At 33.6% G+C, this 15,141-nt stretch overlaps 1 protein-coding gene across 8 annotated transcripts in view; it reads left to right on the top strand.

Moving 5' to 3' along the window:
- MEIS2 (Meis homeobox 2) overlaps positions 1–15,141 on the top strand; it is a 283,323-nt gene that overhangs the window by 4,146 nt on the left and 264,036 nt on the right. For all 8 annotated transcript variants that reach the window (XM_058162152.1, XM_058162154.1, XM_058162160.1 and 5 more), the window contains 5 exons: positions 324–465; positions 1,145–1,195; positions 1,944–1,994; positions 2,802–2,951; positions 14,089–14,203. In XM_058162152.1, the coding sequence (XP_058018135.1) occupies positions 324–465; positions 1,145–1,195; positions 1,944–1,994; positions 2,802–2,951; positions 14,089–14,203 (509 nt within the window). The remainder of the gene's footprint in view (positions 1–323; positions 466–1,144; positions 1,196–1,943; positions 1,995–2,801; positions 2,952–14,088; positions 14,204–15,141) is intronic.

Below are 15,141 nucleotides of genomic sequence, written 5' to 3' on the forward strand. Positions count from 1 at the left end.
ACTTCCACAGCGCAATCTGGGGCTGGGTAAATTGTGTTTGTTGGCTCACATGGGTTTGTGGAGTTCGGTTCTGGCCCAGGAATTTTGCGGGGAGACGTTTGCATGTGTTGTGTTACTTTTGGCTCCGTGTTGTCCCTTCCTTTAGTTATGGGGAAGGCTGAGGGGACGTTAAGCTTGCGCGTGGAGATACATTATGTTTCTTTTATTTTTGAAGAAACTTGTTGATTAGGTTTCCTTTTATCCCACCCTCTCGTGTGTGTTTTTTCCCTCTTTCTTAATGTCGTTCTCCCCTCCTTTTCTCTTTGTATGTCGTCGCCCGGCAGGCACCCGTTGTTCCCTCTGTTAGCTCTGGTCTTTGAAAAGTGCGAGCTCGCCACCTGCACTCCCCGAGAGCCCGGAGTGGCCGGCGGAGACGTCTGCTCCTCCGACTCCTTCAACGAGGACATCGCCGTCTTCGCCAAACAGGTCGAAACTCTTTCCCTCTCCGCTTTTCCCCGCCCCTTCGCCGTACACCCAGCCCCCACCTTGAGCGCGCGACACCTCAATCTAAGGACCCCCCCTCCCCTCAGAAGGCACCCCCTCAGAAGGCCCGCGCGACGAGGCCTGCTGCTCCTCAGGCCTTGGGGAAAGGGGATGGCGGCGCTCGCTCTGAGGGAGCTTTGGAGCGTCTGAGGGGAAAATGTTCCGGCCAATCTGGGTCTGGGTGCCTTTCCCTTCTGCTCAGCCACCTCTCTATCATCCCCATTTTCCTCTTCCCTTCTGGCTGCAAGAAAGGTCTGCTGGGAGACCTTCTAGGATTCCCTTAACTCACAGGAAGGGGGCATTGTTAAAAGGGGATGGTGGAGGGGGGAGAGATAAATTCGAGGGCTGTTAGGCCCATTTCTCAGCCCTCCCTTGAAAATGTGAACTGGGCAAAAAGGAAGCTTGTGTGGGACAGGAAGAATGGTGGTGGCGCTGAGTGGCCTAAGTTTCCAAATGTCTCTTTGGCATTGAAAAGAACTTGCAACTAATTCATGTTTTTGATCTGTTACAATTAGACTGTGAGGTGGGGTGGGGGCACAGGCCCAACAAATAGGGAGTTTTTAAGGTAGCTGAAATACACACTGATTCCTACTCACTCTTCCCCCCTCCCCCTCCCATATAGGTTCGGGCAGAAAAACCACTTTTTTCTTCAAATCCAGAATTGGATAATTTGGTAAGGTTCTTCCTGTCTGTTTTTATTTTGACCTCTTATGCTCTGGGAGACCCCACATGCTTAGCCTTGGTTAAAATAAAATAATTAATACGAACAGGGACTTGGAGAAATGTTTGTAGAGGTGCCAAGAATCTGAAAGAAAAAGAAATTATTCATACCCAGGGGCTTCAAGGAACTCAGATTCTTGACATAGAAAGGGGACGACAACAGATACTTGAGCTCCTAATGTGTTGCAAAGCTGGGTTTAAGCCCTGAGAAGTAAAAGAGAAGGAAATCATGGTTTCAGAAAAGAGTTTGAAGCTGCTGAGTACGATTCTTTTGATAATTTGTCCAATTTTAATATTAAAAGTACTGAAATCCATTTTAAAAAAAAGAGGTGAAGGCAGACCATTCATTTGAAGCCATTTCACCTTGCCTTCTTTGTTTTTTCTTTTTTAAAAAATGGATGGAGTGGTGAGTGGATGTTTAGCACTTGGTTGCTTTGCAGACTTTAAAAACCACAGGGGATACGTCTTGGCAAACCACTTATTGCTGTTTTTCTTGAAGTGTGTGTGTGTGTGTTTATGTGTGATTCAATGTTTTTTTTTATCAAGTGCTTTAGGTTAAAGTTGATGATCAAAATTGCCCAAGCGTGTCCAAAGAGCTAAAATCCTGGATAATGAGAGCGTGCCCTGACAATCCCCCACTCCTTGACTTGCTTCCTTCTCTCCCTTATATGACAATTCCTCTGTTCCCTGTTTTCTTTCAGATGATACAAGCTATACAAGTCTTAAGGTTTCACCTTTTGGAATTAGAAAAGGTAAGAGCAAGGGGGCACTACCTCTCTTTCTTTTCCTTTTCCTTTTCCTGGCCTCCTACAACCCTTGGGGAAATTCAAAAGAACACTGTAACTGGTACAAAGCACATCCTGAGATTAAACCAAAAGTGCATGGCTCTTTTTCTTTTTTTCTAACCCCCACTTCCCCCCCACCCATTCTTTCCTACCTTCATTCAAGTATCTGCTATGTTCTTTTCTTCTCTGTCTTGTTTCCTTCTTGCAAATTATTTGAACCAGAGATAATATTTTAGACAACTTGCCATTCAGTATGATTATAGACCTCCCTGTTCTCAACATTTTATGAATCACATGAAAAGACTAAATACTACAGTAAAATTATTTATACTAAAAAACTCTCCTTACTCATCCAGAGATTTCAAAATACACACACTGCTCTCTTCCCACCTCCTTTCCTTCACTTTTCTTGGCTGAATTGCCTATGTTTTTATGTTTTATTTATCCAGATCTCAGTGCTTCTGATAATATCCTCAAATCGGATTTTCTTCTATCTATAGAATAGGCTAACGTTTAATAGCTGTGCATCCCCCAACTTGTTGCTCAAGCAAGTCTCTGGGGAATAATATGTGCTGCAACAATTTCTCTATTGTTTCCTTGCTTCAACTATATGCCTCTTAATTAGAGTTACTTGTGGAATAGTAGATCACAGTGCTTTTTTTAAGGGGGGGGGGTTTGGAGAGAGAACAAGTTGCAGCCTAGAAGTTTTGCTTTCTCCCTCTTTTAAAAATGCATCTCTTTTTTCTCTTCCTTTACTTAAATGGTTACATTCAGGTTCATGAATTGTGTGATAATTTCTGTCACCGGTACATTAGCTGTCTGAAAGGCAAAATGCCCATAGACCTAGTTATTGATGAAAGAGATGGCAGCTCCAAATCTGACCATGAAGAACTCTCAGGATCATCCACAAATTTAGCTGACCATGTAAGTCTTTTCAATAATTTGTAACGGCTCCTACCCATTTAGTAAACTCCTGGACTGTAATTGATTAAGGATTTTCTTACCATCATCACCTGTGTATTGGAATTGTTTACTTTAAATTCAGCTCTGTTATCTGTTACAGAGGTATTGTTTAAATCTGAGTTTTTGATGGAAAAATATTCCTTTATATTTTATTACTGAGAGTTTAAGTTTTGTCATGTCAAGTTTACAACATTGACAAATTGAAGAGTTGACAAACTGTCTAGTAAATATAGGCAATATTTTCTGCGTTATGACTCTTACTATTAATATCATAACAAAAAAAGACAATTGAAATTATTCAGTTATTTTAAAATGGGATTTCTTCCATACTTTATCCAGGCAGAATTATTAGCTATTGTGTACTAATTTGAACCAAAGTTATAAATAATAACACTACACTCTCTATTGCATCTTATCACTGAAATTTGCACATGTTGCCAAGTGGCTGAAGCTTCATAATAAATTTCAATAATCTTGAGATGCCAATTATTTACAAAACCTTTTAGAACCTGCAAATAATTATGACTGAGTAACTACACATTAGCTGTTGGTTTTAACACTTTAGTAGTAGCTCAGTGAGTTATTTTTTGTTGAATATGCACAAATATGTCTGGGAATGGCATTTTACATGAGCTGTTATGCTTTATAAAAAGGCTTATGAAAACCTGTTACGTACGTTAATAAGTTTATTTACTTTAGAAATGTATAAATAGACACATAGTGTTCAAGTGTGAATAATAGCTTATTTCTAAGGGTGTAGAGAGGAGAGTTTACATAGGCATTGTAAATAACTTCATAAAAAAAGCGGTATAAACTAAGAATAGCATAGAAGGAACATTATTCTAACTTGACGGAGGGATTCCTGTGCTATGTACAAGAATCTATAATAAGTTTTAGTCTGCTATGAAAAGTAAATACAAAATAAAGAATATTTTCTATTTGTTTTCTTTTTCTTTCAAAATATGTTGGCAGAAAGTTAAATATTTGCATTTGTTTTATGTTTGTTGACAATACTTAATAACAGAAAAAATATTAATTTGTTATGGACCATTTCTATATTTATATATATAAAATATAGAAAATATATTTTTCTATATTCTATATTCTATAAAATATAGAAATGGTATAACAATATATATATTGTTTTTTTGAAAATCCCCAGGTCAAGATTTCATGACATTTTATAATTATTGCTATCAAAGCATATAAGCAAGGAAACATTGAATGTTTCCTCAAAGTTCTGGTTATATCATTTATAACTACCAAGGTCTATGAAGCAATATCATAGTTTCAAAAATATTTATTGTTTAAAACTAAAATCAGGGCATACATAACTATGGGATCATTAGACCTGAAATGGCAGGCATCCTGAAAGAGCCAAATATGTATATATAAAATATTGCATGTCTTCCCAGAATATTTTTAGTATAAGTTTGTTTTAAGTGGACGTGTAGAAATGGACTTTGCTGTCGTTTATATTAAAGGAGATTACATAAACTATACTGTTTAGGGCTCGAGCAGATGGTGAGTGCTCAAGCCAATTTGAAGTGCTCTGTTATAATATTCAAATTCAACTACAGTGATAAAATGAGGTTTCAGGGGACTCACATTTTATAATATAACCATCTTCATAGAAAATAATCTTTTCAAACCCTTCCAATAGTAAAAGAGCAAATTTAGGCAAATGTGTTAACCTATCCTAAACCTGTCAGGCTTTACCACTTTCGTAGTTATAATTATTTAAAGGCTATGTAAATAATAGGGCATTGGGCTCTAGACATTTGGGTTCTTCTATTCTTACTTTAGCACCCTAATACTTTTTTTTTGAAGGAACTAATAATTTGTGCAACTAGAACACCAACTGGGAAATTAATAGTTATATCACTGAGGTGCATTTGGGAATTGTGCCTTATTAGATATGTATGTTAACATCACCCTAAGGATACATTTGATAAAGGTACAGATAAGAATAATGTACACATACATGCATGCATACATATTAATATAAAGTGTAATACTTTATTAATAATCAGTAATAATGAATTTTGAAATTTTAATGACCATATAAAAATCTAGAATAAAGTTGTTTATTTGTGGATTTTTACTTGACACTTAAAATGGATAAACATGAGCATTTCTTTAATTTGCTATTCAAGATTTATTTTTTGCTTGCTTTGATATGCATATTTAAATACAGCCTACGGCTAAATCTCATTTGGTGAAGGGTGGTGCAGGTGTTATGATAAACCACTTAAGGACACAAGATGGCATGGTGTTTTCTCTGTATTAACTCCTGACCATTGTTTTGGTCTTTCTTATAGCTGTATTTACTTTTGAAATACTTAAGAGTTCACCTGAATGGCTATGAATTTACAGCTTTAAAGATGTTTTAATTTGTTCTGGGCCAGAACCCCTTTTGTGCAAATGACAGTTTGTGAAAAATAATTGATATTTTCTGTTCTGTTCATAGTTATAGATAAACTGCAATATAGTAACTGTAGTAGCAGTTTACTGGGTTCTAACGTGATTGAAAGTTATATACTATGGCATAGCTCAAACTAAGGAAAAGTCAGAGAAACTAATACTCACAATGAGATTCCTGTGTTCAAATATGTGTCTCTTTGTAGATCTGCATTGTTGAAAAATATAATTTAGTTTGTGATAAGAAAAGGCTTCATTTTGGCAAAAATGCTAGCTTTTATGCAAAAAGCAGAGTCTTTCTAATGTTGGTAACAATAAAATGCACACACACTTAATGTTATTTTATTGTACTGTTAATTACTGTTAATTCTTTTATAATATAGTAAGAATCAGTTGTCCAAGAACTTTGCTAGTCAAAGACTAGGACAGTTAGATATGAAAAATTGCTATATTTGATGTATACTATGGCATAGTTAGTAAATATAAACTCCATAATTATGGTTTGAATTTTTAATACTCTCATAGTGGTATATTTTTATTGCACTCAAGTGTTAGTTGTAGATGTATAGAGATGTGCTATAACTGAAATAAACCAGATAAAATACTACTGTAGACATTGTTGACTTGTGTTTCTTAGGAATGCAATTTATCACTGTCACATGTATGCATATATATGAACTCAAAATTCCTCAACCTTGACTTCAGTTAACCATTATTCATATAGTTTTAAATATATTTTTTAGATTCTTTACAAGTAGTTAACAATTTTACACACACACACATATACACTTTCATGGAAATCCTATTTCAAGGGATTTTCCCTATAACACTGACAGCATTAAACTTGTTTTATTACATTTGTTAATGATCTGAGAAAAGGATAATAGAAAATGGCCTATACCTAATTTATGGCTGAGGTCTTTCAAAAGTAAAAACTGATAGAAGGAAATTTTTATTCTTGTTCTGCCTTGACTATGCCAGTATATATGTTCCAGTTATGTAAATGAATATTTGGAATAGATTCATTCACACTATTTTTCTTTATAATAATCACAGAACAGTTTCTAAATCTTTAAAATACTTTACACTAGACCTGTAAAGCAGGGTTTTCTAGATTTATATTGGATGATTAAAGCAAGAGATAGTGACTTTCTAGGAATGTACTTTGAAGATCAGTTTACAAAGTATTTGTTAGTTTGTATCAAAGATGCTCAAGTCTACTGTAGAATTTACAAAAATGAGAATTTTAAAATGTTTTTGAAAACAGAGAGCCAGCACTGATTGCTCCTCTTATTTAAGTATATACACATTCAGGAATTCTTGTAAATTCTTGTAAAATTTTATCACAGAACTTTGGCTGATCTCAAACAACTAGATAGGGTCAAATTTGTTTAGTACATGGATAAGAGACCACCTAGAAACCCAAGGACTATAACCTAGACCAAGCAGAGGGAAAATTCAGAAAGGCAATGACAAACTCTCATATTTTTTGGCAAGACAATTCCATATTTTCTGTGTCCATGAAGTTACCAAGAATAGGACTTCACTTAAAGGAGATTTTATATTTCATACATAAAACTATTTTCACATTTGAACTGTAGATAAATATGTCCTGTGAACAAATGTCTGTTAAAATTTAAGGCAAATGTGAACAATAATTGATGCCACATCAGATTGAGAAATATGTCATGCACAATATTTTAGGCATGGCTGCATTTTTCAAGTATTCAATAAACAATATTATGTTAAAATAAATAACTTATATAGGTCATATACGTTTGTTGTAGTTGCTCAGCTTTGATTTCTGGATTTTTAAAAAAGACATAAACAGCAATTCCTTCAAAAGGCTTTCATCTCCAATGGACCACAAATTTGTGGAATGTTAGACTTGCCAGGAATGTAAGATCAGGTCTTAATGTCCTTATACTTTATTATATTTAGGACTGAGAACAAATTTAACAAACGTAACTGTGTACTTATATGGACTCTGCTTCATACAGATTCTGTGAAGCGGTTCACAGTTGCAGTTCTATTTACTGTATCATTACAGTACAATCATTATAAACCTTTGGGGAGAAGGAGGAATTGCTTAAATTCCTCCTTAAAAATTGCTTAAAGGATTATTGAGAAGTAGGTGGCTACAAAACTATACTATTTTCCAGTGATCATACTGTGTAAAATATACAAAGTACAAATCAGTTTGTACAGTCAAAATAGTAGACTGCTATATTCCATAGCTCATACAGTGTGAAGCTTGCAGAGTTGCTGGTTTTACATATACCTATGCCTAGTAAGGCATCTAATATTTGTTATCCAGGAATAAACAGATTTGATAGCTAACACATTGTCTAACAATCTTCGTAAAATTATCTTGATTTCACTAAAATCCATTGTATACATTAAATTTGATATTATAATGCTTTGCCACTTAGATCCCAGTTGTCAGTATCTTAAATGTAGTAAAAATTTCTCCTGTAGCACCTGGACTGCCTCATCAAGTAACGTATTTACAATTTAACTGAAATCAAACTGCATTTATGTTGGCATTTGTTTATTTTTCATCTTATTTTTTACTAGTTCAATTGTGTAATGAAGGTATACTATACATGAAAAGTACTCTTTTGAACACTGTTCAATATCAATATAAAAGGTATAATATCTATAATAAGAAAAAAGGCTGATGCAGGTAGAAAGAGTCCACGGTTATGAATAAGCAGGTATAACTTTTCTATTCACATAGCTCACATTAGATCATTTGAAATCTTAAATGCACAAGAAAACCTAATACATATGTGGAGGTTTATAGAGATTGATACATGTATGGCATAAGATACTTGTAAAAGTAAGTACAGCGAAAGAAAATTACATTTATATGCGGTATAAAAGGAGTCATATCTCTTTTGTAACCTTGCTCATTTATTTGTGCATAGCACTGATATGGAATCATACAGTTTTACACATTTATATCTATTCTTCTTATAGATTTTTATCTAAAATACATGATGTTGTTTTAATATGTAGGTTATAAGCGCTGCAGTCTTATGGATAGATATGTGAGACATTTTGCTAAACTAAGTGAGATTTATTTCTAAAAAGAAATGCCTGTTAGAATATCAGATTAAGCTATTTATATTTAAGTGGGATTATGTTTGTGTTCATGTGTATATTTGAATCTGGGTATTAAATCTGTATATTTTCTTATCAAGATTTTTTATAAATGCACTGTTTATGCCAGCAGTTTTGAAATTTTACATATTGTATTTTACGATGTTTTAATGTGAGTATAGATTATATTTTCTAAAATACCACATAACAATCTTGTTCTGGAATGTATTAGTAACTAGAACAAAAATTTTAGGTAAATTGTGTCATTTGGCTGGTGTCAGTATGTTGAGATGATACAAGATCTCATCTAGTTTATGATTAGGCCTTAGATGAAATCAAATGTATTTAACTTATAGTCAAATACCATGTCCAAGTGTTGATGTTTTCATATACAAAATTGATTTATAATAACTAAATGCCATCTAGTATACAAGCTGTACTATATTATGTCTTCTTAATTTGTTTATCCAGAAAAGAAGACTTTTTTTTCTATCAGAAACTTTTATGAATGCCATAGATAGGAGAGCTAATTTTTATTTTTGCATATAAATGCCCATCAAAATCAACTGATTCTATCTTCTTTCTGCTATTCACTGACTAGCATGTAGCAATATAGATAGTTAGACAGTTAAATAGAATATTATTTTGAAATACAAGTGATTTCATAATGAATTGAGTTGTACTACTATAAAAACAGTGTGAGATCAGAATTGACCCCGCAGGGGCCCCTTGCATAATTAAAGTGATTTTGCCCAGTGAAAGTTTGGGTTGCATAAGGAATGCAGAGTTAATCCATCTGTATCTTTGTAAGCTGTCATTTACACAGAAGTTTGAGGCTTATTAAATCACTAACCTTGGCATTGTGCAAGATGAGTGACCAGTATTCAAGCATATAAACAATCACATGCCTCTGAGGAATGTTAATAAATAATTATTATAAAACAGGTCTGGGTTGAAAATATTTCATTTCTCTAAAAAGAAAGCATGCAGGAGTTAAAACATTTAAAACTTCCATTAGATTTGTAAGAACAGGAAAACTGTACATTTGCAGTACATTTGCTTCATATGCCTAGAGACTCTTGTCCTTTCCCTGCTCTTCTTTAGATTTAGCAAAATTGAATGATGGTGCTAAATCATTTTTTAAAAACTTTCAAGGGAAAAATACTGGCAAAGTTGTGTTTCTGTGAAAAGCTGTATACATAATGAGAAACAGTAGATAGCTGCAGAGTGATCTCCTGTGGCCCTGCTAGTACAAGCCTTCCCCATATTGTCTCCTGCTTTTATATTAATTACAACTTGCATTATCAGCTGTGAGTCTTAGCCCAGCAAATAGAAAATACTGCCCCTGGAGACCTAGCTTCTTGTATCTATTTTCCATCTCCTTCTATTGTGTGCCACTCAGTATTACTGCTTTGCTCCTGGTAACACTGCTCTTTAACACAATTAGATAAGAGCAAGAGTAGTGCCATATTTGACTCCCAATTATTAAAACTATTGGGAATAGATACATGTGAACTCTGCATTCCATAGTACATGGCTCTTCAGCTGGTGATTCAATTCAACATATTCATACTTTTTTACTGTTTAAATATGTGTCATAATATGTACAAAGTTAAATAAATAGTTGCTGTGACAAGTTATAACTGTCTTAATTTAATTCTTATGTTGTCCCATTTTTAAACTATTGGTTGGAATAACAATTTTAAAAATATGGATGATGATCAAAGTACCCCCTCCCCTTAACATCTGCATTGCTACTAAACATTGGCTTCAAGTTAAACACACCATTTCCAAAAGATAGTTAGATAATGTGAGTTGACTTTTTGAGTAGCTTTTCATACGCTAAGTTGTTTTCTGAATGTTTCAGCATATTTCTATACTGCAGTTACATCTTCATAAGTATGAGAGTTTTTCTGGTTACAAGCTTAAGTTCTTTTCAGCTCATTATGTATATGTTGTTTGAGATAATATGTGCTATTATCATATTTAAATTTAGCCAGATTTTTTTCTATAATACTGAAATATAAATTCTTCAGGGTGCTAGTGATTATACAAGAAAAATTGATTCCAGTTGAATTTAGTATATAGATTATCAACATATGGGTTTCAATGATTCAAAACCTATAGGGTTACATAAATGAAACTGCCCTAGCATCCAAAAATAATGATATGTTTGAATCATTTTCAAAAAGTGGATTTAATCAATATCATCTATATATGAATACAGTGAATCCTCTAGAAAACTGGGTAGTCAAATGCCATCTACAATGTGATGCATTTCTGTTCATACAAAGGATCAATTTCTTAGTATCTTCTCTTGCAATTTTCTAGTTACTCTTCTCTCCCAAAATTTGCCCCCAAATACACTCTTTCAAGTAAATCAAGGCAAAATACCATGGTAGCATTCAATCTTTTAGATAAAGAAGTTAAATCTTCTGGCAGGACACTATTGGCCTACTATGTTAAAATTAGAAAGTTATTTACTACTTAAGTATCGCTAGGGTGACTTTAATTTTTTGTGCAGTGGGGCAGTATCTTAATCTAATGAAATAAATAAATAAATAATCTGTGACCAAATTTACTTACATTAAATTAATATATAAAATAACATTATATGGAAATACATACCCAGAATGAAAGATCTCATTGTTGCCATTGACTTGTGGATGAAACTGATTATTTGGTCATGAATAACGTTCTCAAGTTATGAATATGATGCCATGTTTGTTACAGTACTAATAATGAATGAGTATGATTTTTGGCTGAACCTAATGTCAGACAGAGCTAGGGAACAGTTAGAAAGTTTGAGGTGAAACACAAATATCCCATATATTCTTCCCAATTTCCTCTACTATTTTTTTCTTGGAAGAATAAAAGACAGTTATAGGGTCCCCCCCTCCCCACAAATGGCTATCAATGTATGTAGGCACCATCCTTCTAATTGAGATTGGAACTCTGAGTGAAGGTATAAAAAGCAAATGATTTCTGCTGCAAGAAGTTTAAACTCAGTGTCCTTATATAAACCAGAAACACTTGGTTTTCCAAATACTGTATGGTTTTGGTTAACATGTGCCTTAAAAATTAACTAAGGTGTTAACTGGATAAATTACTGAAATTTTAATAGTGAACTAAGGACTTTCAACAGAAGCTACTTTTAAGAAAACCTGAAGAACATAACATTAATATTATAGTGTCTGAAATATGTGTCCTAGGAAAATATTGTTTTATAAATTTTATAAAGAGCAGCTTTCAACATGATGTTGGAGGACCAAATGCATGCCAGGCTATTGTTTTGTTACCTTTTTCATGTATTTCTTCTAACTCTTTATCTGATTACCATCCGGCAAACAGCTGACGCTGAGAGAGGCTGCAGAGGGCTAAAGTGCTCCTGTCTGCTGTTTGCCTTCAGCTTGAAGCTATTTGAGTGGTTTTCTAACTCAGAGATAAAAAGAGGAGCTCGTAGGCTCGATCTGTTTAATCGAGACTGCACAGAAACTTGCTTGATCGTGTGACATTTTATTTCTATATAAGTTTTCCTGAAATCTAATCAACATTGCTTTTTTGAAATAGTTGTGTATGCATCTCTGTGTGTCTCCACATAATAGATATAAGTATAAAATCGAAACATTTCAGACTCTTTTAACTTCTTCTTTTATTTTAAACCTTCCTGAGTTTGCAATATGGTATTATTTTTGTATATTGTGGGAGGAGAATATTAATTTGAAGAGTATTACTTTTAATTATAGCATTTTGTTATTTTTCAGTGTGACTTTCTATAATGTGGAAATTAATTTAGGCAAAAATGTGTATATTAATTTGATGGAAAATTATTTTTAAAGTAGTATTTCAATTTTGATTTATTTTTGTAGATTGTTCTACTGATCTAAGAGAGTTATGTAGTTATTATTAACTATTTGTTTCCATTTATCTCTCTTTCACTGCTTAGACATTAATGCCCATTCAATTTAGTGTTGGAATGTGATTATCTAGGCTTACTTGATATTTTTATATGAAATAATTTAGAACATGGTTTAAAGATGATAACTTGAGCTTCAGTTGCCAACCTGGTAATTAATTAAGTAATTAAGCATTTGACTCAAAAATTCAATAATTTGGGGGAGTCATTAAAAAGCTTTAATTATTGGGGTTATCTCCAGTTTTGAACAGATTGGTATTTTTCTAAATTTTCTAAATTTTTAGTTGTAGTTGTTGATGGTGATGCTGAAGTTTACTACAAAGTAAATATTGATGCCTTCTCTGTGGAATTGCTTAGAGTTCATGATATTTCCCTGAATGTAGAATATTTTACAAAAGTGCTTCTTGTTAGGATGTGTTTAATTTAAGCTGTCATGGATAGGTGTCAAGCAATGGAAGTTCAGCTCCAAGTCTGATCTATTGCATGTGTTCTTATTCTCCTTTTCTGCTGGAGGAAATTCCATCCCTTGCCTGCCTTCATGTGGTGCTGATAAAGCTTTTCCTGTACAGTAGAATTCCTGTTTTCCTTTAAGCAACAGCAGGGTATTGGGAATGATCAGGAAAAGGGAGGAGGACCAGGAGGAGAATATGCTTAGTGAAGTAGCAGTTAGCTGCAACTTTCAGCTTTCTTCATGTATCTTTTTAAATAGCAGTTCTCTTCAGGAAAACCGATGATCAATAAATGTAAACAAATAGTAATTATATTACTAAACTACTGTAGAATTAGGGAAGCTTTCCCAAATCTTCAGTGATTATTAGTTCATGTATTGCCATTATATATCAGATAGAAAGGCTGTAGAAGAATATATTGCAAATGACCATTTAAACTTACATATCTAGTTAACCTTTAGCTGTATAATATTTTTAAAATATCATTCGTCTTCCATCTTAGGTATATTTTGTTTAGGGTATAGATGCTATAATAGAGAAAAAAACCACAGTTTTTGTGTGTGTTAAAATTATTAATCTCCTACACCATATTAGAAAAAAAATATCCTGTTGCAGATTTGGTAGGAAAAACTGAAATAAAGAGAGATAGTGGCTCAGCTGTGTTTTTGAATATCTCTAGTTATTTTTTATTATTATAAGAACTAGAGAACAATAATATATTGATTTTCTTGGGAATAATTGCTTTTAAACTTAATATGCCTTCATAGGCTCATCTATGGAATTATTTTGTGACCGTGTAAATATAAAATGTTAAAATTTTTCCTTAACTGACGAACTGGTTGTTACAAGTATAAAAAGTAAAAAAAAAAAAAAAGCTCTTAAGGAGAAGAACTTTAAAATATTATTAGAACTGCACTTTATTATGGTGTAAATATGTAAAAATGGAAGTGACTTAAATTAGCATGTCACGATATATTTCTGTACATATTGAATCAAAGACAAATCTCAAATTTTCAGGAGAACACATCTCAAGGTAAAATGGTATAGGATTGCAACCTCAGTAATCATTTGCCTCTGAACAGTGTCTGAATTTTAGGAATATTTGCAAATGCTAACCTGCCTACTTTTTTTCTGGCTTCCCAACCTCTCTTCCTCGATTTGCTATTGGAATGATAACTGTGGGAAAAAATGGACAATCTGACACCAGAATCCTTCCTCTTGGAGAGATCATGATGATGCAACGTCAACGCACTCAGCAGGCACACCAGGGCCTTCCAGTGGGGGCCATGCTTCCCAGAGTGGAGACAACAGCAGTGAGCAAGGTAAAAGGTCAAGCTTTTTTTTCCTTGTGCAAAGTAGGCATGACTAAAATAACTTCAGTGTCTTTTATTATATCAGTACATCTGCCTTAGTGTAAACACATGAATGGCAGGCTTGCAATGTAATCAGCTGTAACTTAGGGAGACACTTGTTTCCTTTTTTTCAACCTTCTTAGCTGTATTTTATTTTTATTTCAAAGCCAAATATCTAATCTTCAAACAAGCTTTGCAATAACAATTGATTAGTTCTGCCAATTCCTTTACAAATTTGGTTATCTACAGGATTTTCTCTCTGTGTGTGCGTGCATTTGTGTGTGTGCATGTGTGGTGTAAGTAAATATCGTGGCAGACATGCACCCCAGCTGTGGTGCAGCAATTCACGTTAGTCTCTAAATAGAAAAATATTACAGTCAACTGAAAAAAGGCTTTTCAAGCCAGTTGAAATGTTCTTCTTAGCCCAGTGCAGGAAGAAAACAAAAACAATTTTGACTCATTCGCACAAAGGATGCATTTATTGAATGGTTTGAAATTGGCAGTAGATTTTATATTAAAGTATTCTAATAAAATTAAGAATTCCTTTTGTAATGAGTTGCTTGTGGATTACCACTTAATATTTCTACCTACCCTGCTTTATTTGGAAATAGGTTAAGTTTGTATCAGTTATATAAATGATTTTTAGGATTGTGGTATAAGACGTAAGCATTGTGCCCATCATAATTATAGCCCTACTTTAACATGGGTAACACGAATATTTTATACACTTAATGGGGCAATGATGTTCATAGCTGTTCACAAATAAGTCACATTGAATAAAATGGGATTTGCTCCCTGTTAAATTGGGATTGGAATCCAATTTAACACTTTATTGACTTAATACTTCCAGTTTGCATAATCAAGGTTTTTAAAAATCATATTTAATCCTTAAAGTTTAGCTATTCATC

This window comes from Ahaetulla prasina, chromosome 1 (assembly GCF_028640845.1).
Source record: "Ahaetulla prasina isolate Xishuangbanna chromosome 1, ASM2864084v1, whole genome shotgun sequence".
Classification (NCBI taxonomy): domain Eukaryota; kingdom Metazoa; phylum Chordata; class Lepidosauria; order Squamata; family Colubridae; genus Ahaetulla; species Ahaetulla prasina.